General features: G+C 38.2%; 1 protein-coding gene across 2 annotated transcripts in view; it reads right to left on the reverse strand.

The window, feature by feature from the left end:
- The window catches only part of LRP2 (LDL receptor related protein 2), a 198,449-nt gene that overhangs the window by 114,575 nt on the left and 60,779 nt on the right, over positions 1–23,095 (reverse strand). For both annotated transcript variants that reach the window (XM_079924860.1, XM_079924859.1), the window contains 6 exons: positions 18,123–18,251; positions 16,332–16,501; positions 12,029–12,252; positions 9,931–10,137; positions 7,249–7,451; positions 5,296–5,436 (listed from right to left, as the gene is read on the reverse strand). In XM_079924860.1, coding sequence (XP_079780986.1) covers positions 5,296–5,436; positions 7,249–7,451; positions 9,931–10,137; positions 12,029–12,252; positions 16,332–16,501; positions 18,123–18,251 — 1,074 coding nt within the window. The remainder of the gene's footprint in view (positions 1–5,295; positions 5,437–7,248; positions 7,452–9,930; positions 10,138–12,028; positions 12,253–16,331; positions 16,502–18,122; positions 18,252–23,095) is intronic.

A 23,095-nucleotide genomic window follows, 5' to 3' on the forward strand; every position in this document is an offset into this window, starting at 1 on the left:
ATATGACCCAGCAATCCCACTACTGGGCATATACCCTGAGAAAACCATAATTCAGAAAGAGTCATGTACCACAATGTTCATTGCAGCACTATTTACAATAGCCAGGACATGGAAGCAACCTAAGTGTCCATCAACAGATGAATGGATAAAGAAGATGTGGCACATATATACAATGGAATATTACTCAGCCATAAAAAGAAACAAACTTGAGTTATTTGTAGTGAGATGGATGGACCTAGAATCTGTCATACAGAGTGAAGTAAGTCAGAAAGAGAAAAACAAATACCGTATGCTAAAAAATGATTCTGAAGAACCTAGGGGCAGGACAGGAATAAAGATGCAGACATAGAGAATGGACTTAAGGAAACGGGGAGGGGGAAGGGTAAGCTGGAATGAAGTGAGAGAGTGTCATTGACATATATACACTACCAAACGTAAAATAGATAGCTAGTGGGAAGCAGCTGCATAGCACAGGGAGATCAGCTCGGTGCTTTGTGACCACCTAGAGGGGTGGGATAGGGAGGGTGGGAGGGAGACGCAAGAGGGAAGGGATATGGGGATATATATATACGTATAGCTGATTCACTTTGTTATACAACAGCAACTAACACAACAATGTAAAGCAATTATACTCCAATAAAGATGTTAAAAAAAAAACATGGTGTCCATATGCTTAATTTCTAAATTGGTATTAACTGCATAATAATAATCCCATCAAAATTCTCAAGTTACATTAACTTTTGTATAGAGATCTATATCAAAAATCCTATTGCAGTTTGGGGGATATTAAGACCAGCAAAACAGAAGTTTGACAGCCACCAGGTAAGTTCTTTAGAAAGAAATGAAGGAAGGAAAGAAGAAGGGGAGTGGAGGAATGGAGGAAACAGGAAGAAGGAGTGATGTGTAAGATCAAAGAAGGAGACAGTGACAGTATCCCAGGAAATCAAAAAGAAACACACGGTTTTTTAAACAAGGGTGATTTTTATCTGAATCTAGGGTTACCTACAAAGTGAACAAATTTGTTTGAGTTAAAATAAGAGAATTTACATACTAAGCCAGAAAGAAGCAGCACCATCTAGGGAGTAAGAATTTGCCACAGGCATTAAAAAGGAGAGTTATCAAAGGGAACATAAGAGAAACAAATATTGTAGGAGTGCATTTCATCATCAGCTGAAGCCAAGGCAGTAGCCTATTTTAATTGTGAGTAGATGTGCAGGTGACCAAAGAGGAGGACAGGAAGCATTTAGGGTAAGAATGAAACCCAGAGCATAGAGGCAGAAATAAAGAGAAAATCTGAATTGAGGAGTAAACACTAGATGAAGAAATGAGCCACCCAACACTTAGGAGTTTAGTTTGGAATACAGCAGTAAAGCCAGGTGGGATCAAGATGTGATTACTTGACTTAGGCAAAATTGGTGACCTAAGAGAGGTCAATAAAAGTGATGGGAAGTGCTCCCCATTAGAGTTAAGACTAACATCTAAAGTGGAAAAGATATACACATGGTAGAGAAAAGAACTCAAAATTAAATACTACAGAATTTCAAGAGCATAGTTTGAAAAAGAGACAGAGCTGGTACTTTGAAAAGATAAACAAAATTGATAAACCATTAGCCAGACTCATCAAGAAAAAAAGGGAGAAGACTCAAATTAATAGAATAAGAAATGAAAAAGGAGAAGTAACAACTGACACTACAGAAATACAAAGGATCATGAGACATTACTACAAGCAACTATATGCCAATAAAATGGACAACCTGGAAGAAATGGACAAATTTTTAGAAATGCACAACCTTCTGAGACTGAATCAGGAAGAAACAGAAAATATGAACAGACCAATCACAAGCACTGAAATTGAGACTGTGATTTAAAATCTTCTAAAAAACAAAGCCCAGGACCCAACGGCTTCACAGGCGAATTCTATCAAATATTTAGAGAAGAGCTAACACCTATCCTTCTCAAACTCTTCCAAAATATAGCAGAGGGAGGAACACTCCCAAACTCATTCTACGAGGCCACCATCACCCTGATACCAACACCAGACAAAAATGTCATAAAGAAAGAAAACTACAGGCCAATATCACTGATGAACATAGATGCAAAGATCCTCAACAAAATACTAGCAAACAGAATCCAACAGCACATTAAATGGATCATACACCATGATCAAGTGGGGTTTATCCCAGGAATGCAAGGATTCTTCAATATATGCAAATCAATGTGATACACCATATTAACAAACTGAAGAATAAAAACCATATGATCATCTCAACAGATGCAGAAAAAGCTTTTGACAAAATTCAACACCCATTTATTATTAAAACCCTCCAGAAAGTAGGCATAGACGGAACTTACCTCAACATAATAAAGGCCATATATGACAAACCCACAGCCAACATCCTCCTCAATGGTGAAACACTGAAACCATTTCCTCTAAGATCAGGAAGAAGACAAGGTTGTCCACTCTCACCACTATTATTCAACATAGTTTTGGAAGTTTTAGCCACAGCAATCAGAGAAGAAAAAGAAATAAAAGGAATCCAAATCAGAAAAGAAGAAGTAAAGCTGTCATTGTTTGCAGATGACATGATACTATACATAGAGAATCCTAAAGATGCTACCAGAAAACTACTAGAGCTAATCAATGAATTTGGTAAAGTAGCAGGATACAAAATTAATGCACAGAAATCTCTGGCATTCCTATACACTAATGATGAAAAATCTGAAAGTGAAATCAAGAAAACACTCCCATTTACCACTGCAACAAAAAGAATAAAATATCTAGGAATAAACCTACGTAGGGAGACAAAAGACCTGTATGCAGAAAACTATCAGACATTGATGAAAGAAATTAAAGATGATACAAATAGATGGAGAGATATACCATGTTCTTGGATTGGAAGAATCAACATTGTGAAAATGACTCTACTACCCAAAGCAATCTACAGATTCAATGCAATCCCTATCAAACTACCACTGGCATTTTTCACAGAACTAGAACAAAAAATTTCACAATTTATATGGAAACACAAAACACCCCGAATAGCCAAAGCAATCTAGAGAACAAAAAACGGAGCTGGAGGAATCAGGCTCCCTGACTTCAGACTATACTACAAGGTACAGTAATCAAGACAGTATGGGGCTTCCCTGGTGGAGCAGTGGTTAAGAATCTGCCTGCCAATGCTGGAGACACGGGTTCGAGCCCTGGTCTGGGAAGATCCCACATGCCGCGGAGCAACTAAGCCCGTGCACCACAACTACTGAGCCTGTGCTCTAGAGCCCGTGAGCCACAACTACTGAACCTGTGTGCCACAACTACTGAACCCATGTGGCTAGAGCCTGTGATCTGCAACAAGAGAAGCCACCACAATGAGAAGCCTGTGCACCACAATGAAGAGTAGCCCCTGCTCGCTGCATCCAGAGAAAAGCCCACGTGCAGCAATGAAGACATAACACAGCCAAAAATAAAAAATAAATTAATTAATTTAAAAAAAGACGGTATGGTACTAGCACAAAAACAGAAATATAGATCAATGCAACAGGATAGAAAGCCCAGCGATAAACCCATGCACATATGGTCACCTTACCTTTGATAAAGGAGGCAGGAATATACAGTGGAGAAAAGACAGCCTCTTCAATAAGTGGTGCTGGGAAAACTGGACAGCTACATGTAAAAGAATGAAATTAGAGCACTCCCTAATACCATACACAAGAATAAACTCAAGATGGATTAAAGATCTAAATGTAAGGCCAGACACTCTAAAACTCTTAGAGGAAAACATAGGCAGGACACTCTATGACATAAATCACTGCAAGATCCTTTTTGACCCACCTCCTAGAGAAATGGAAATAAAAACAAAAATAAACAAATGGGACCTAATGAAACTTCAAAGCTTTTGCACAGCAAAGGAAACCATAAACAAGACAAAAAGACAACCCTCCGAATGGGAGAAAATATTTGCAAATGAAGCAACTGGCAAAGGATTATCTCCAAATTTATAAGCAGCTCATGCAGCTCAATATCAAAAAAACAAACAACCCAATCCAAAAATGGGCAGAAGACCTAAATAGACATTTCCCCAAAGAAGATATACAGTTGCCAATAAACACATGAAAGAATGCTCAACGTCATTAATGATTAGAGAAATGCAAATCAAAACTACAGTGAGATATCATCTCACACCAGTCAGAATGGCCATCATCAAAAAATCTAGAAACAATAAATGCTGGAGAGCATGTGGAGAAAAGGGAACCCTCTAGCACTGTTGGGAATTTAAATTGATACAGCCACTATGGAGAATAGTATGGAGGTTCCTTAAGCAACTGAAAATAGAACTATCATACGACCCAGCAATCCCACTACTGGGCATATACCCTAAGAAAACCATAATTCAGAAAGAGTCATGTACCACAATGTTCACTGCAGCTCTATTTACAATAGCCAGGACATGGAAGCAACCTAAGTGTCCATCAACAGATGAATGGATAAAGAAGATGTGGCACATATATACAATGGAATATTACTCAGCCATAAGAAGAAACGAAATTGAGTTATTTGTAGTGAGGTAGATGGACCTAGAGTCTGTCATACAGAGTGTTGTAAGTCAGAAAGAGAAAAACAAATACCGTATGCTAACACATATATATGGAATCTTAAAAAAAAAAAAAAAAAACGGTCATGAAGAACCTAGGGGCAGGACGGGAATAAAGACGCAGACCTACTAGAGAATGGACTTGGGGATACAGGGAGGGGGAAGGGTAAGCTGGGACAAAGTGAGAGAGTGGCATGGACATATATACACTACCAAATGTAAAATAGATAGCTAGCGGGAAGCAGCCACATAGCACAGGGAGATCAACTCGGTGCTCTGTGACCACCTAGCGGGGTGGGATAGGCTGGGTGGGAGGGAGGGAAACGCCAGAGGGAGGAGATATGGGGATATATGTATATGTATAGCTGATTTACTTCGTTATAAAGCAGAAACCAACATACCATTGTAAAGCAGTTATACTCCAATAAAGATGTTAAAAAAAATTAAAAAGAGACAGAGATTTCAGGAAGGAAATAAAGGGAAAGGGGAGCCCAAGGAAACCCTAGATGTGTCCCAAAGGACAGAAATTTACATCTTCAAACACAGCTCTTTGTACAAAGGGAAAGGTGCCTACCAAGGAAGATGCCCGTGGGCTACCAAAAGCTTATTTCCTGTGAAGAAGTGCTACAGGGAGCTGGCCCAGTCCAAGAGCAGCACATACCCCTGTGCTGACCGTCAGAAAGACAGTCCAAAAGTGATTTCTTACCAACGCAGTGGTAGTCATCCATATCCGGAATGTAGCCGAGCCTGCACTTGCAACGGTAGCCCAAACCACCATTAAATGTTCTGTGGCTGAGGACACAGATGTGTTGACAGCCCCCATTGTTATCTGCACATGGATTGCTAGCTGGAGGGGAAAATGCACATGGTTAAATCTCAATTAGAAATGCATATTTATCCAAGACATGCGAAGCCGTTTTGAGACCTGTGGGTGAAATGGGTTTGAAACTCCTTGGAGACATCATTACTGGTTGCTACTGAATACATCCACATTTAGCTGCTCCCAATGTCACCGTTGCTCTCGAATCTACTCTCAAACTGATGGTGGCAAAAAAAAAAAAGACAAGATTCCTGCAACTGGATAACCTTGGGGGACCTTTTTCCCCCTATAACTGTAACATACTCTGTCTGCTAGCCTCAGTGACTAAAATATAACTGCCCCCCAAATAACCTTAGTATTATTTTTTACCATTCAAAAAATAGAGTAAATAACTATAACTCACTGGATGCTTATTTTGTAGGACAACTTAACAATCAATGCCTCTAAGAGGTAAATATTATCGCAATTTTACAGAAAAGGAAACCAAAGTTCCAAAAGGTGAGACAACTTGCTCAAGATTATTCGGTGGTTAAATAGCTAAACTAGAATTCAAATCCAGATCTCATTCCAAAACCCTACATGTCTGAAACACAAACCAGTTTATACTTCCAAAAACGACTCTCAAAGCAGTGACATCAGGAAGTTCACTGTACACAAGGCTGTCAGAGCTAAAAATGTCTGCTTTTGAAATTGTCTTCTTAGCCTTTGAGTTATTCTTTAAAATAGTCTCTTCACCTTCTCGGGTAGATTAATTTTGGGAAACGCAGGCAGGTATAATTCTGAAGCAAATAATAGAAATAATTTAGATAATAAAACTGGGTAATATTTTTGGTCAAGGGCAGATGTGAATTTAGTAGCTCATGAACTGATTATTCCAAATAGGTATTTTCTAATACAGTATATACTTTCAGGTACAGTATATATTTTCCAATGAAGTATTTGTTTCCTAGGATGACGACATTGAAGGGTAGTCATCTGAATCTATCAGTTTAGTGGTTGGTTGGTTGGAGTTTTTTTAATCAACCTAATTACTTTATAGTCTCTCTCCATCCTAGCCAGACCTATCACTTAGCATTACAGTTTTAAAGTGAAATCTGTCTTTCTCTGAATTACTGTTCACTGATATTAAGCTTTCTTCCAATGTAGTCTATTTTATTGTGTTTCTTTTCTTTGATGCATGAGCAAATACAGAAGGGAGCTGTATACACAGTCTAAACAGTCATGTCAATTTAAAACCTTGAAACAAACAAAACTTACTGTAAAACAACATAAGTAACATAAGTACTATAAAATAACATTCAGTGTCTGAATCAAAATATTTCTTTTCTTTGATAAGTGACCAGCCTGAGAGATAACCAAACCCAGCTGACCTATGACAGAAACAATGCAAACCAAACAACAGGTGTCATAAATATACAACAGAGAAGAAGGAAAAAAAAGCTCTGACACTACCTAAAATGACCATTTAGTCGAGTTTCCTCGACTGCAATATTAGAAGTTTGAATTGGGAGATTCCTCCCATAGAATAAGGATGGGTATTTTAGTTTGCTTTGTTTGCTGCTCTTTCTCCAGCCTGTAGACAGGATCTGGTATACTGCAGGTGCGAATAAATATCTGTTAAATACACCTCAAAGTTCTTTGTAGATTGGGCATTTTAACTCTGAAATACATCAAGTTCTCCAGAATGCCAACAATCTGCAAAGCCAATTTCAGAGGGTTGAACTCTCTAGATAACCCATCATATATCTCAGAATGCCACCCAAATCTCATGAGAACCTTGAGAAAACCTTTCTACCAAGGCCAGTACCAAGCATGGTTTTCCACTGCTGAGGGGCCTACCATAGGGCTGCCTGAGGGCATGGTAAACAGTCACTCCAAAAGGCCTCAGGGAAGACCGGTAGTACAGTTGTGGGTCAGTCTCCGTGAACTTGTTTGCCTTCATTACAGCCATCTTTGTCCAATCGGTAAAGAACACATGATCTTCAAACAAACTTATTGCAAAGGGATGAGGAATGTTTGAGCCTCCATGAATTACTGTCTTCCTGTTACAAAAGATATATAGCATACAATTTTGATTAAAGGTGGAATTAGTTCCAAAAAAACAAAAGGTGGAATTAGTTCACGTAAATGCTTAAAAAGCTAAAAACTTTCTTGCTACAAATATAGAAATATATAGTCAAGATACATTTTAAGATGCAGGTGTATTTCTGTCTATAACATTTTAAGACGCAGGTGTATTTCTGTCTATACTCGCTAGAAGGATTTTCCTATTGTCTCTTCGAAAAGAGCCTTGGCACTTAAATTCCAGTCTCCGTCTTTGCTTGTTCTAGATCTTTTGAAAAATTACTGTTTTCCCACCTGCTCTTCATTCTTTTAAGGTTGCTCCATATATAAAAGGTCTAAGATGTGACATATCATTTTGACATTTGTAGGGGAAAGAGTGTAACAAGGGACTGGAAGTCTGGTAGACAACTTCAACACTTACTCCACGCTGCACCACTGACCATTTCTCAGCAATTAGGGAGCAAGACAGTGAGCTGGAGAATTCAACCCACAGCAAACACACAGACTCATTCCTGATGTCACTCCAGGGAGGGGAAAAAGCAGGGCTACCACTGGTATGCCTCTGCCTGACGAAACCGTCAGCTGAGCATATTTGTAGTGGAGGCAGAGTGCCCAGAGCCACTAAAATGGAAGACAACACAGGTAAGAGGTGCTAGGCAAGGGGAAGAAATCAATACTGCTGCCATGACTGCATCTACAGAAACAGTAATTCACTGAGGCCACATAAGTAAAGTGAGGTAGAGGACGGTACGTGAACAAACCTCTTTTCTTTTGGCATAGGAGAAAGACCTCAAAGAAAAATCTCAGCAGCCCTGAAAAACTAAAGAGCACAATAGAGCTTTAAGAAAAGACTTGAAGATACTAACCCTGGGAATCACACTGCACGTGAAAAAAACAAAGAAACCCAAGATGGCAAGTGAGTGCAAACTTTGAAACACTCAATAGTGACATGGTACATTAAAATTAATGGGTTTCTTTTTTTCATTTAGCAAATTCCAGAAGTCTAGAAGTCTTCCCTGGTGGCACAGTGGTTAAAGAATCCACCTGCCAATGCAGGGGACACGGGTTTGATCCCTGGTGCAGGAAGATCCCACATGCCGCAGAGCAACTGAGCCCATGTGCCACAACTGCTGAGCCTGTGTGCCACGACTACCGAAGCCCGCAAGCCTAGAGCCCGTGCTCTGCAACAAGAGAAGCCACCGCAATGAGAAGCCCACGAACCACAACAAAGAAGTAGCCCCCGCTCGCCACAACTAGAGAAAGCCCGCACACAGCAATGAAGACACAAAGCAGCCAAAAAATAATAATAATAATAATAAATTCCATAAATCTAAATGCCACCTGCTGGTAAAGCAAGAGGCAATGACTTTATGATTTTAGCTGTACTCGTGAGTTCTAGTATCTCCTCCATGTTTCTCCACAGCCAGCAAACCACTCGAATCTTTCTGAAATTCCATTGATTTTTATGTTTTACTTTAACCATAGCATAAAAATATTTAGACTATAAAATTAATGCTGAAAAAAATAGGCAATTTCTCAATTGTTTTTATATGACTTATATGATTATTTTTTCATTAAATTAATTCCTATCCTCACTATGGGAACCAGTTTCAGTGACAATACGTCATAGCCTTAATACCCAATCACTTCATTTAACCAAGTAGAGATTGTTCTAAGAATATAAAATCCAGTGGCAAACTGTGATACCATCCTTACAAAATAGAGACAAAGGAGAAACCAAAACTAGAATATTCTTTTCATTGAGAAAACAATAAAATCACATCATTTGGAAAAATCAAATTGGCTAGAGTAATTTTTCTTGGTCAAAATTTAAAGACCATGTTTTAACCAGTTTTTGAAAATACCAAAAGAAGAGGATCTAAAATAGGTAACAATTTAATTAATTTATAGTGAGCTCTAATCCGACTAAGATGAAGGAAAAAGGCATGCCATACTCTGCGTTCAAATATTGTTTAAATGTCTTTTAAGTGTATCAGGTAAAGTCAGAATTTCTCATTAAGATTTGAAATATATATAAAAGCAGTATAAAACCCAATTAATTCCCACCAGATAATGTTAAAAAAATAATAAAACTTATTTACTGGAGGGAAGATAGAAAGCTAAAAGATAAAGTGATCTTTGGAAACAAACCATAAGGGACCCAAACAAATAAATGGACTCGGAAGTTAATGAAAATAATGTGCTTCATCTGGGAGTGAGAGAGGGCTTGGAGAAGAGAAATCAGAGAACAAATGCTGTAGGTAATATTTAATGAGTGTTAACATGGAACACAAGCTAAAACTCAGAGCAGGTCACAATGTGCAATGTCAACACAAAGATCATTCAAGTTATGTCAACCAACAAAGCAATCTTTTAATTCTAGTCCTTCAGTTTCTCTCTCCATAAATTTTATGTATTTCCCCAAAACTTATAAAGATATAAAAAAATACTTCTTACCTTTGAATTCCATCATAAGTTACAGTCTCAATGTAATCAAACCGGGAGTCAACCCAGTAAACACGCTTTGATACCAAATCCAGGGTTATCCCAGCAGGCCATCCCAGCTTTCTTGTCACCAAGTCTTTACGGTTGGAGCCATCCATGAAAGCCCTTTCTATCTTAGGTGTCCCAGAAAAGCTCTGCCAGTCTGAGAAAAATAAATAACTACAAAAGAAAACCAAAAGATGAAAGAATCAGTTATTTTACAAGTTTACCTAGAAAATATTTTTTGAGATTGTATGTTTGGATCAATGGCAATTTCCTCTAGCTGATTAGAGAACCATGGGGGTTTAAAACAATAGAGAAATTTTAAAGTATTAAAAATCAGAAATTGTGAGGGCCAATCAGGAGAGTCAACAACTCCAAATAGCAACTATTAAAATGCACTAACTGACAGGCAAAAAAAAAAAAAAAAAAAAATGCATATCTACCTTCTTAACTTCTTAATATTCTCCCCTGATCCCTGGCTCCATCCTTCACTTCTCTTTTTTACAGCCTGTAAAGGCTGTAAAAAAGAAAAAACTATCAAGCCATTTCCCTCCTTAATTCCTCACTCTAAGGCATAGTCTAGAGAACATATACATCATTTTCAAGGAAGGACAGCTGAAATCATGAAACAGAAATGAATAATCACCATTCACCAACACTTAAGTAGCCTCAAGTTCATCCAAGGCTCCTAAGACCCAACTGTGAAAATCTAGGAGAAAGTTAGTCTCCCATAACTGGCCTCAAATGTGAAGATCAGGAAAATTTTAATTTACACCTGGAGAAAAGTAAGCATTATCACTCTTGCTGGACTGATTCACAGTTGAACAACTTGTGATGAGGTGTTAACACTGACATCTCAACCCCAGTCTCTAACAAGAAATCACTAAAAGGGATAGATCTGATAGGGGATAGAGTAGGGTAATCAAATAGTTAGCTTAGAAACCACATTAGGGGACTGCAGATAGAGAGGGAACTTTAGGGGGCTTTGGGAGACCACAGTAAGTTAATGATCACTCAAGAAAGTAATGGAAAAATCCTGAAACAATGTGGGCTTGCTTGACTCATAAAGCAGAGCAAGTCGCTTAGCATCAAAGCCAGGCTGGCTTGCTTAACAACAAAACCGAGCCAACTTGCTTACCAACAAAACCATGCAACAGAAGCATGAGACACGCCCCAAAACAATAAAACAACAGTGGAAAATAAGGTCTACAATCTGCCCAGTGATGTCAACAAGTGAATGACCCCTAGGACATTCTCTTTGCACACACGCAAAAACAATAACTTATGGAAAGGTGATATTTCAAAGTGAAAGACCCTCATTGTACTGAGACCTGAAATAATTTCTCCATAGTGCTGTGACAGTCCCGGAGACACCATGTAGGTTCAAAAACTCCCCCGCCCAACGTATAGGAGGAGTTAATGATGGAAGACTCAAAGAATGAAAAAGAAGGTGGTCTTCTCCCCCTCCCCTCTCTTCCTTTGATTATAAAAACGTAACCCGCTAAGTGCTCGGGGCAACACAACACTCGCCTGCCCGCTTGTAAGCCTCACAAGCATCCTATTCTAATGAATCACTTCTTACCTATCACTTTGCCTCTCGCTGAATTCTCTCTGCGCTGAGACACAAAGAATATTCAGAGCCCCTCGCAACGCCACCTAGTGGTTTCAGATCTATCCCCTCTTTAAAACAACTTCACAACTTACGTTAGAGTGATCATGTTAATAATGGTTTAGTTGTGACAATACTATTAAAGTCAGAAAACAGAATCCAATTTCTCAGCCAGGAGAATGTGGCAAACACTAAGAATAGAACTCATACCCCCAAAATATCACATATTTTTAGGACACCAGTAGGTGTGTTTGGACTGCATATCCTCAAATTGGATTATATCTAGCCAACTCCTTTAAAGCTTCTATGAAAAGAGATATGAAATAAACATGGATTCTAGAGTACAGAACCTAAAAGAAGTCAGGATTAACCTTCAGTTATGCCAATGGATGTTTTGTGTACAGGGGGAGAAATAAAACTCCAAAAATGCTGGAATCAGTATGTTTTCACATAACTTACCCAACAGTTGGGTCCACGGCAATTCCTCTAGGATGTCCCAAATGTTCACTTATAATGGTAATCCGTTGGCTTCCATCCAAATTTACCATATCTATGCAGTTGACATTGGTCTCTACAACATAAAGTTTATTATTTACCCAGTCCACAGCCAGATTCTCTGGGTCTTCAACAGAAACATTGAGAACTTCTTGGATATCTAAACCATTAATGTCAACTGAAAAAACCTGAAAGAAAAACCAAAATTATTACACTTCTTAAGCATAATTCACTGGGAGCAGTTTTCCTATACTTCATTCCAGGGACCTATCTTTGTTGCACAAATCAGTCATTTGGATTTTAAAAAAAAAGAATTCATATATGGCCTTTCTTATGTTGAGGTAGTTTCCCTCTATGCCCATTTTCTGGAGAGTTTTTATCATAAATGGGTGTTGAATTTTGTCAAAAGCTTTCTCTGCATCTGTTGAGATGATCATATGGTTTTTCTTCTTCAATTTGTTAATATGGTGTATCACATTGATTGATTTACGTATATTGAAAAATCCTTGCATTCCTGGAATAAACCCCACTTGATCACAGTGTACAATCCTTTTAATGTGCTGTTGGATTCTGTTTGCTAGTATTTTGTTCAGGATTTTTGCATCTATGTTCATCAGTGATATTGGTCTATAATTTTCTTTTTTTGTGATGTCTTTTTCTGGTTTTGGTATCAGGGTGATCATGGCTTCATACAATGAATTTGGGAGTGTTTCTCCCTCTGCAATTTTTTGGAAGAGTTTGAGATGGATCAGTGTTAGCTCTTCTCTAAATGTTTGATAGAATTCTCCTGTGAAGCCATGTGGTCCTGGACTTTTGTTTGTTGGAAGATTTTTAATTATGGTTTCAATTTCATTACCTGTGATAGGTCTGTTTATTTATTTTCTAATTCTTCCTGGCTCAGTCTTGGAAAATTGTACCTTTCCAAGAATTTGTCCATTTCTTTGTGGTTGTCCATTTTATTGGCATATAGTTGTTTGTAGTAGTCTCTTATAACCTTTTGTATTTCTGCGGTGTCAGTTGTGATTTCTCCTTTTTCATTTCTAATTTTATTGATGTGCGTCCTCTCCCTTTCTTCCTTGATGAGTCTGGCTAAGGGTTTATCAATTTTGTTTATTTTCTCAAAGAACCAGCTTTTAGTTTTATTGATCTTTGCTATTGTTTTCTTCGTTTCTATTTATTTCTGCTCTGATCTTTATGATTTCTTTCCTTCTCCTGACTTTGGGTTTTGTTTGTTCTTCTTTCTCTAGTTGTTTTAAGTGTAGGGTCAGATTGTTTATTTGAGATTTTTCTTGTTTCTTGAGGTGAGATTAAATTGCTGTAAGCTTCCTCCTTAGAACTGCTTTTGCTGCGTCCCATAGGTTTTGGGTCATCATGTTTTCATTGTCATTTGTTTCTATTTATTTTTTTATTTCTTCTTTGATTTCTTCAGTGATCTCTTGGTTATTTAGTAGCACACTGTTTAGCCTCCATGTGTTTGTGTTTTTTACAGTTTTTTTCCTGTAACTGATTTCCAATCTCATAGCGTTGTGGTCAGAGAAGATGCTTGATACAATTTCAATTTTCTTAAATTTTCCGAGGCTTGATTTGTGACCCAAGATGGAATCTATCCTGGAGAATGTTCCATGTGCACTTGAGAAGAAAGTGTATTCTTCCACTTTTGGGTGGAATGTTCTAAAAATATCAGTTAAGTCTATCTGGTCTACTGTGTCATTTAAAGCTTGTGTTTCCTTATTTATTTTCTGTTTGGATGATCTGTCCATTGGTGTAAGTGGGGTGTTAAAGTCCCCTACTATTATTGTGTTACTGTCAATTTTCCCTTTCACAGTTGTTAGCATTTGCCTTATGTATTGAGGTGTTCCTATGTTGGGTGCATAAACATTTATAATTGTTATATCTTCTTCTTGGATTGATCCCTTGATCATTATGTAGTGTCCCTCCTTATCTCTTGTAACAGTCTTTATTTTAAAGTCTATTTTATCTGATACGAGTATTGCTACTCCAGCTTTCTTTTGATTTCCATTTTCATGGAATATCTTTTTCCATCCCTTCACTTTCAGTCTGTATGTGTCCCTAGGTCTGAAGTCGGTCTGTTGTAGACAGCATACATATGGGTCTTGTTTTTGTATCCATTCAGCCCGTCTGTGGAGCTCAATATCAAAAAAACAAACAATCCAATTTAAAAATGGGTGGAAGAGGGCTTCCCTGGTGGTGCAGTGGTTGAGAGTCCGCCAGCTGATGCAGGGGACATGGGTTTGTGCCCCGGTCCGGGAGGATCCCACGTGCCGCGGAGCGGCTGGGCCCGTGAGCCATGGCCGCTGAGCCTGTGCATCCGGGAGAGGCCACAACGGTGAGAGGCCCCCGTACCGCAAAAAAAAAAAAAAAAAAAAAAAAAAAAAATGGGTGGAAGAACTAAATAGACATTTCACCAAGGAAGACATACAGATGGTCAAGAGGCACATGAAAAGATGCTCAACATCACTAATTATTAGAGAAATGCAAATCAAAACTGCAATGAGGTATCACCTCATGCCAGTCAGAATGGCCATTATCAAAAAAGCTAGAAACAGTAAATGCTGGAAGGGGTGTGGTGAAAAGGGAACCCTCCTGCACTGCTGGTGGGAATGTAAATTGCTACCACCACTATGGAAAAGAGCACGGAGGTTCCTTAAAAAACTAAAAATAGAACTATCATACGACCCAGCAATCCCACTACTGGGCATATACCCTAAGAAAGCCATAATTCAAAAAGAGACATGTATCACAATGTTCATTGCAGCTCTATTTACAATAGCCAGGACATGGAAGCAACCTAAGTGTCCATTGACAGATGAATGGATAAAGAAGATGTGGCACATATATACAGTGGAATATTACCCAGCCATAAAAAGAAACAAAATTGAGTTATTTGTAGTGAGATGGATGGACCTAGAGTCTGTCATGCAGAGTGAAGTAAGTCAAAAAGAGAAAAACAAATACTCTATGCTAACACATATATATGGAATCTAAAAAAAAAAAACTAAAAAATGGTACTGATGAACCTAGTTGCAGGGCAGGAATAAAGATGTAGACACAGAGAATGGACTTGAGGACACGGGGTGGGAGGGGGAAGCTGGGGCGAAGTGAGAGTGGCACGGACATATATACACTACCGAATATAAAATAGTTAGCTAGTGGGAAGCAGCAGCATAGCACAGGGAGATCAGCTCGGTGCTTTGCGATGACCTAGAGGGGTGGGATAGGGAGGATGGGAGGGAAGCTCAGGAGGGAGGGGATATGGGGACATATGTATGCATATGGCTGATTCACTTTGATGTACAACAGAAACTAACACAGTACTGTGAAGCAATTATACTCCAATAAAGATCTATTAAAAAAAAAAAGAATTCACTGGAGACTTGTTATTTTACATCACGGGTTACTGGGGGCAGGGAGTTTCTTTGAAAGCATATGAGGCATATATAAAAAGTTGGGTTTACAAAAAAAAGCCTGCATTTCTAATTCTTCGTAGTTAGAGAAAGTTTAATTCAATGTGGATTTCTTGGTGGAGAAGGTGGTAGTGGTTTGTTTTGATTTCTAGCTGTCATTAAGTCAGATCTGCTTATAATCCGAAGTCTCAATTTTTAGAAATTTTATGCAAATTATCAGTTAATTGAATTAAAATTTTATTAATGGTACAAGGAAATGTAAGGGAAGAAATAAAACTCTATAACTCTTTAGGAGTCTCTAAAATTTATGTTTTAACAATCTCCGTTGCATTACTCAAAGTTGAAATCAGATCCATCACACTTTCCAAATAAGACAGCATAATGCAATTTTGGCTGTTAAACAAAATACTGTCAATATTTGTTACCCAATCCTCAATTACTGTTCCATTTAGAAGATGCAGGTAAAAATCTGATTTTTATCATACAGGAAAGCAGAATACTTTTTACATTTTAAATGATCAAGTTTCAAAAATTACTACCAAATATCTACCCAGTTTTGAAAGAATGTCTACTATTTCTTTTAATTAGGCTTTTGGACTCCATTTCGAATAAAATTAAAAGTTGCTCAAGGCTAATCCATATAATAGAGTGCTTTGTTTAATAGGTCACATGTAATACTATAGCTGTAAAAGGTGCTGATTAACATAAAATATCTCAAGGGCCTTTTTTGTTAGAAAACAAAGGAACTTTCCCCTCTACTCCCCTAAAAATGAAAAGCTATCAACACTTTGTGCTTGGAGTTCTATCAGCTCCCAAGCTACACTCCAGAAATTTCTATTTACCTTATCTTGCACAATGTCAGTCCAAAAGACTCTGTGTAGGTGATAGTGAAAATCCACACCCACAGCTGATCCACGATGTTGAGATTCTACCAGGATCTCAAAGGTGTTTCCATGAATATCACCCCTTAGCAAATCCCGACCATTGGAGAAGATCACAGAGGCCTCACCAACTAAATGTGAAGAAGGAAGGCATTATCAGTCTTTCACGTGAACAAAGATGATGAAGCAACTTACAACTATGTTTTCTTATTTGGTTTTAAACCTTCTGAGGCACACATATATGTCATTCTATCCATTTTCCAGATGGGCAAATTGAGGCACAAAGAGGCTTAATGAAATGTCCAAAATCACAGTAAGTTAGGAACAGAGTCTGCCAAGAACTCGAATGTCCTGATTGCTAGTTCAATGACACTGAGGTATCATCGAGAATCTTTGATGATGTGGGCACCTTACCCCAGGTGCAACCTTAGATTGTGTAAAACACAAAACACATTTTAAGGATTAGTGGGAAACCACTCTGTGAAAAACATGGCAATGGTGGATCCAAATTTGCTATACTCGTATACTCACAAGAATGCAAAATGAATAAGGTTATTCACTGAAGTCTTATTTGCAATATCAGAGGGTAAGAAATAATATGAAAGTCCATAAGTAAAGGACTAGTTAAATAAATTATATACAACCAAAAAAATGGATTTTGCCACTATTAAAAAAAACTGTATACCTGGAACACTGGAAATCAACTATAATTCAATTTAAAAATACAACAAAATTTTTTTAAAAATGAAAAAAAGCTGTCTGTGTTGATATGGAAAGCCCTTGAAAATATAGTATGCAACTTTAGGAAGATGAAGAACTGTATGTATAGTTTACCACCATATATGTAAAAATAGCGTTGTGTCTATATTTGTATATTCTTATTTATGCATTTAACAATCTCTAGAATTAAAATAAACAGTGATTATCCATAGGAGAGGAGAAGTGGGAAACTAGGCAGAGGGGAACAGAGATGGTGGGGGGATGTCATATATCTTCTAAATAATTTTAAATTTTGAAAATATGAGTATAATGTCTATTCAAAAATAAATAAATGGTAAAAATCAGTTGTAAAAATCTAAAAGTTCGTCCACAGCATATCAGTATTTCAACACAAAAACAACTAGAAAATGGTCAATTCATAGATCATGTGTGCAGATAAGTTTCAGAAAGCCCCCAAAGGCACCTTAAACAGGTGTGAAAAAAACAATTGGAAAAAAAGAGTAAAGATCTTATTACCCAGAAATCCATGGTGACAAAAATGCTTTGGGAGGCCCAATTTTTTAAAACAAATTTTCATGACTTTTCTCTGCCACAGTACTGTTAGAATGAGGGCATTTTCACAAACTAATCCAAATTTAGCAGGTCCATTATGAACCACTTCTAAATTTTGCACAAACAATGCCTATTGGTACTCGTCACCATATGGTAGTACAGTAATTAAAAGTAGGTCAAATGTACTCATAAAATTTATGTGATAGATGACATAATATTCCAGTCCCAAAGTGAACAAGCAACCAATAAAAATTTTAAAAAAACAAAAAAAACCTGTTAATCCACAAGTTGGTCCCTAATAACCGAAGTATGAAATTAATGTTGACCTATTCTTCCAACAGCAGGAGCCACTCCTGATTTGTGGTAATAAAACCTTGCCATCCGCATCAATGCTGATATTTTTTTTGTCATCTGCTATGGAAAGAGGATAGTCATCAAAAGTTTACTGTTCAGAAACACAAGTGTCTTTAATTTACTCACAAGAAGAATTAGCTTTACAGCGCTGCTGGTGCTCTAAGATATACCCGTCTACACAGTGGCACTGGTGATGGCCAATTCGGTCTTCACATATCTGGTCACAAACTCCCCACATCTGGCAATCATCAAAATCTACCATATAGGAAATAACCGTTTGTAATCATGTTTAACAGCATTTCTGAAAAAAATCTTAGACAAGCTATATAGGAATACGGTGATGCCCCTGCCTAAGTAAGTACCCTCTAGGGGGAAAAAAATAGGCATCATCATACTAGGGAAAACCCAAGGTTTTTTCAAATCTATGTAAAGGATAACTTTGCAGGTGATGCACAACACCGCTTGGACACATTGCCTTTGCATTTCATTTGTTAATGTTGGCTTACAAAATATCTGACTTTTAGTGTAAATGCATCCCTTTAAAACTGTGCTTTCCAATATGGTAGCCACTGCCCTCTGCAGCTTCTCAAATTTATATTTAGATTAACTAAAATAAAATAAATTTAATGATTCAATTTCCAAGTCACACTTGCCCCCTTTCAAATGCTACATATGATTAGTGTTTACCATACTGGAAGACACAGACATTTCCATCACTGCAGAAAGAACTGCCTTATATCCAGTGGCTCAGTAAGACACAAATCTGTGCTGCAATAAAGTATCTGCAAAGGTCTGTTTACCCAGCTGCCTTTTCTCTGATGTCAAAAATCGTAACCAAAATTAAAATCATTTTTAAGACATGAAAAATATATTCTCTTCTGATTATTCATTAGCATTATTCATTCATTTAATAAGCGCTTATTGAAAATCCATAACACAATAGAGCTCTGTTCAATGCCATAACAGTCTCAGTTCTACCGTGTAAGAAGAGTTTCAATATAATTGACATATAAACAATACAGTATGCGGGGGAAAGAAAGTGTCTTTCTCAAAGATTATAAAGCTTAAGGGGCACAGAAATTGTCTATCTTTGGTCCACCGGTGCCAAATATTTCATTTGACCCCCCAAGTTCACATCCACTCTTCACCCTCCTTCACCCTGCTCTCTTCCCTTGGAGAATGACCTCCACAGCCTAAACCAACCATGTTCCCACCCCCCAGGGCTTCAGGAAATTCTCAAGTAAATTATAATTCCTGAGACCCTCAGGTCTAGGATTCTCCGGAATTTCTAGGATCCGATCACAGTTGCAGAGTTGTGAGTTGAGTTCTACCACACCTGTTGGATGGCCCACCATCTTGTGACTCCCCAGCAAGAAAGACCAAGGAAGTCCTGGGATCAAGTTCCCATTTACCCTCCAGACCAAGTATAACAAAACATTGACCAGCATATCTTTCATTCCAAGGACCGTGACGAAGAAAAAATTAATCCAATTTGGACATGACAAGATAAAAGGCCATGTGGGTAAAAATAAAAGGCCCACATTTGATCTATGTCTCCTGTGCCCTCGCCTCAGCCCTAAGAAAGCACCACGTGAGGCTTCGCTTCAGCAGGAATAAAAGTACAGGACATTCGCCCTCAAACTCCCAGGGTGTCATGACCTCATTCTGAATGCAAGACACTATGACTATGTCTAAGGGTCTGGAGTCACCCTGGGAGCAGTTCTCATGTCAAAAAGAGGGTGAAGTCATAACTAGGAATTCTTGGGTGCAAATGCCCTTCCTATCACCTGGGCTACAAATACTTTACAGGTTTAAATAAGTGTATAAACACTGTCAATTTTAATGACTGAATAAGATTCTATTCTCCATTATGAAGAAGAATGAAGCCTAATTAGTATCCATTGTCAGCCAAAGGGAAGACAAGAAAAATGAAAGGAGACCTGAGGTTTTCAAGAGACTAGAAAAGGTAGTAGAAACTGTAAAAAACACTAAAATGCTGCTTTACAATACTCCAGCCCATTACCTTGATCTACTTTCCTTTTTATTCTTTGTCCCCGCCTACCAACAAATACTGCTTTGAAAGTAATTCAAAAAAATGTTTTTTAGCATAGACCCCCTTGGACACCCTCTGATCCACCTGGCTGTGTGAAATCCCACCATGCTGAATGACCTTCCTGCTCTAACTCTGCACCACGATGTCATTCCCTCAACAAACAGCATGTCCTGTCAATAAGAAACAATCACCCCGGTAAACTGCTCCGACAGCATGCCTCAGAGGCTCCGCTGCCAGGGCAAGGCTACCAGGAGCAGATGAACGGAAGGACAAAAAAATTTCTTGTCAGGATTATTCCATTTTATTCTTGATGACCACTGAGGCATTCACTGGGGAGCCAGATCTAAGATGGTAAATGTTGTATAGGTTTCCAACACCTGAAGCCTCTGTGATGAGTCAGCCATGCAGAGGATTACAGCCATAAAGAGAGTATTCGCTGAACTTGAAAGACTTGAAACGCTTGAAAGAGCAGACCTAAACATTTCCCCTAAAAGCTCAGCTGAAACAAGTGTAACTGGTTTTGTCGTGTCATGTATTGAAACTAATGAGTTCTCTTTACAAAGAGGGCAAAATATAGTCTTCTTTGAAAGAAATGTGAAATCATTGTTAACCAAGCTTCAAAACTCAGAGGCAAAGGGTGCCTTTGCCTAACTCCTCTTTGGGGCTGAGAGGAAAAACAGAAAAGCTAGTGTAATACTGAGAACGTGGCTTCTGGTATCTCTACTGGAATTCCTTTTCTACTAAGAGAAAGCAGAGAGGCCTAGAAAACTAAGAGACTGGAAATCGGATTGGCAGCTGGGTGGCAGTAAAGGGGGTGGAGAAGCCTGACATTTGGCAAAAACACACGAGCAGCCTTATACCTACAGATGAGCACCACTCCGAGAAAAAAGGGATGCAGCCCTCGCAGTGATGCCAGGAAGCATAAGCAGGGGTTCCAAAGTCAGAAAACCACCTAACACATGAGGACATTTGTGTGAAAAGTCTTTTTAAATGACTTGAATGAATCTGCAGTGTTACGATAATGATAATGATAATAATAAAACACAAAAAGTGTCCTATAATATCACTTAATGGTCACTGCAGATCATAAATGTTTTATTTATAAAACGTTCAGAGACGATTAGAAATTTGGGGGCTTTCTTCAATAGTTCAAAGTTCTCCCTGAGTCTTCAGGATCTCTCAGGCTGATTTGCATAAAGCATTTAATCTTAACATGTCTTGTCGAATAGAGTTACTTAAGAGGAGCAATCAGATCCAGGGCAAACTTTGGGACACGGTCCTGATATTAGAAATCTAAAATTACCTACTTTGAACACCACAAGAACAACCTCAACTGGATTGCTTTACCGGATATAAAAATCTTGGCATACAACAGGTAAATGAGCGAGCCCCATTACAATAGTTCTCAGTAACACTGAGGAATAGACTTTCTCAAGAGTTTGTAAACCAGAGTCTTTCTTTTTTTCTTTTTTCTTTTCTTTTCTTTTTTGGCCGTGCCACATGGCTTGTGGGATCTTAGTTCCCTGACCAGGGATCGAACCCAGGCCCTCAGCAGTGAAACAGAGACCTAACCACTGGACCACCAGGGAACCCCCCAGAGTCTTTCTGACATTAAAATTTTTTCTGACTATGAGGAAATTATTAAGATCCACCATAATTAAGTTGGAAGCCATGAGCTGAGACTAAAGACTGAATAATTTCATTAAGTTTATCCAAATTCAATATTTTGGGCCAAATTATATTAATATTTTAGAAATTATTTCAGAAGAAATACTTTTCTAAAAGTATTTCGTATGTGTGCCATGTTTGTTTTCATCCAAAAAACCCTAAAGAATCTCAAATTTCTACGGAGTATCAAAAGAACACAGATATCCTGGTAAAATTCTGAATCATCTATCTTTTGAAGATCCATAGATGAATACTTCATAGTAATGAATTGTTTCAGTTGCCTTCCAGATGCCTTTTCCCAACACCAGTAAAAACCCCTGTGGTCACTTTCTGCTAGTATGTCTGTTGTTCATATAACAAAAGTTAGAAAGAAGGAAAAAGAAATCAGAGCATTAAAAATTCATTGTTCAAACCCTAAAAAACTGAAAATTGATGATACTTGGCCATGTCTAATTCTCCCATCATAAGAACCCCTTCCTAATCACAGTGGGGTGCAAAGCTGGCTTACATCAAAATCAAAACTTTCCCAGGAGGAGAAATCATTCTTATCTTTCAGATAGGAAAGATGTCAGAAATATTTAGTGTACTGGTGTCTAATTCAATGCCAGCCACTGGATGGAAATAACATGATAGAGTTTGTTCTTCTTTAGTATTAGCTTCGAAAATCAATGGGATTAACAACCAGCACAGCGTGGGCACTGACTGGCCAGTGTGGTCAGTGGATCAGTGACCTGGTGACCCTCTGTTGTGTTGGGTGACCACTCTCTAGTTCCTGGAACCTGGGAAGGTTTGGACATCCTGGGAAGAGGCCAGAGGAGCAGGGTAAGGTACTTGATGGATTCAAGACAGCAGCTATTTACCAACTACATGGAAGTATTTCAGTACAGTCGACCCTTGGCATTCTACGGGGGTCGGTTCCAGGACCCCCCAGGATACCAAAATCCAAAGATGGTCAAGTCCCTTATATTAAATGGTGTAGTGTTTACATATAACCTAGGCACATCCTCCTATATACTTTAAATCATCCCTAGATTACTTATAATGCCTAATATCAATACAATGTAAATGCTATGTAAATAGTTACAAATACAATTTAAGTGCTATATAAATAGTTGCCTGCACACAGAAAGTTCAAGTTTTGCTTTTTGGAACTTTCTGCCTTTTTTTTTTTTTTTTTTAATCCCCAGTTGATTTGAATCTGAAGTTGTGGAATTCACGGATAGGGAGGGCTAACTGTATTTAACAAGTATGGCTATATCATTTCTGCTTCCAAGTACATAAAACACAAAACACCAAAAGACTACCTCCATCATCGGGTGGTAGAAAGATATACGCATCGCTAGCCAACTCACTCATCACACAACCACTCTTTCGCCTT

Source organism: Stenella coeruleoalba, assembly GCF_951394435.1.
Source record: "Stenella coeruleoalba genome assembly, chromosome: 6".
In the NCBI taxonomy this organism is placed as follows: Eukaryota; Metazoa; Chordata; class Mammalia; order Artiodactyla; family Delphinidae; genus Stenella; species Stenella coeruleoalba.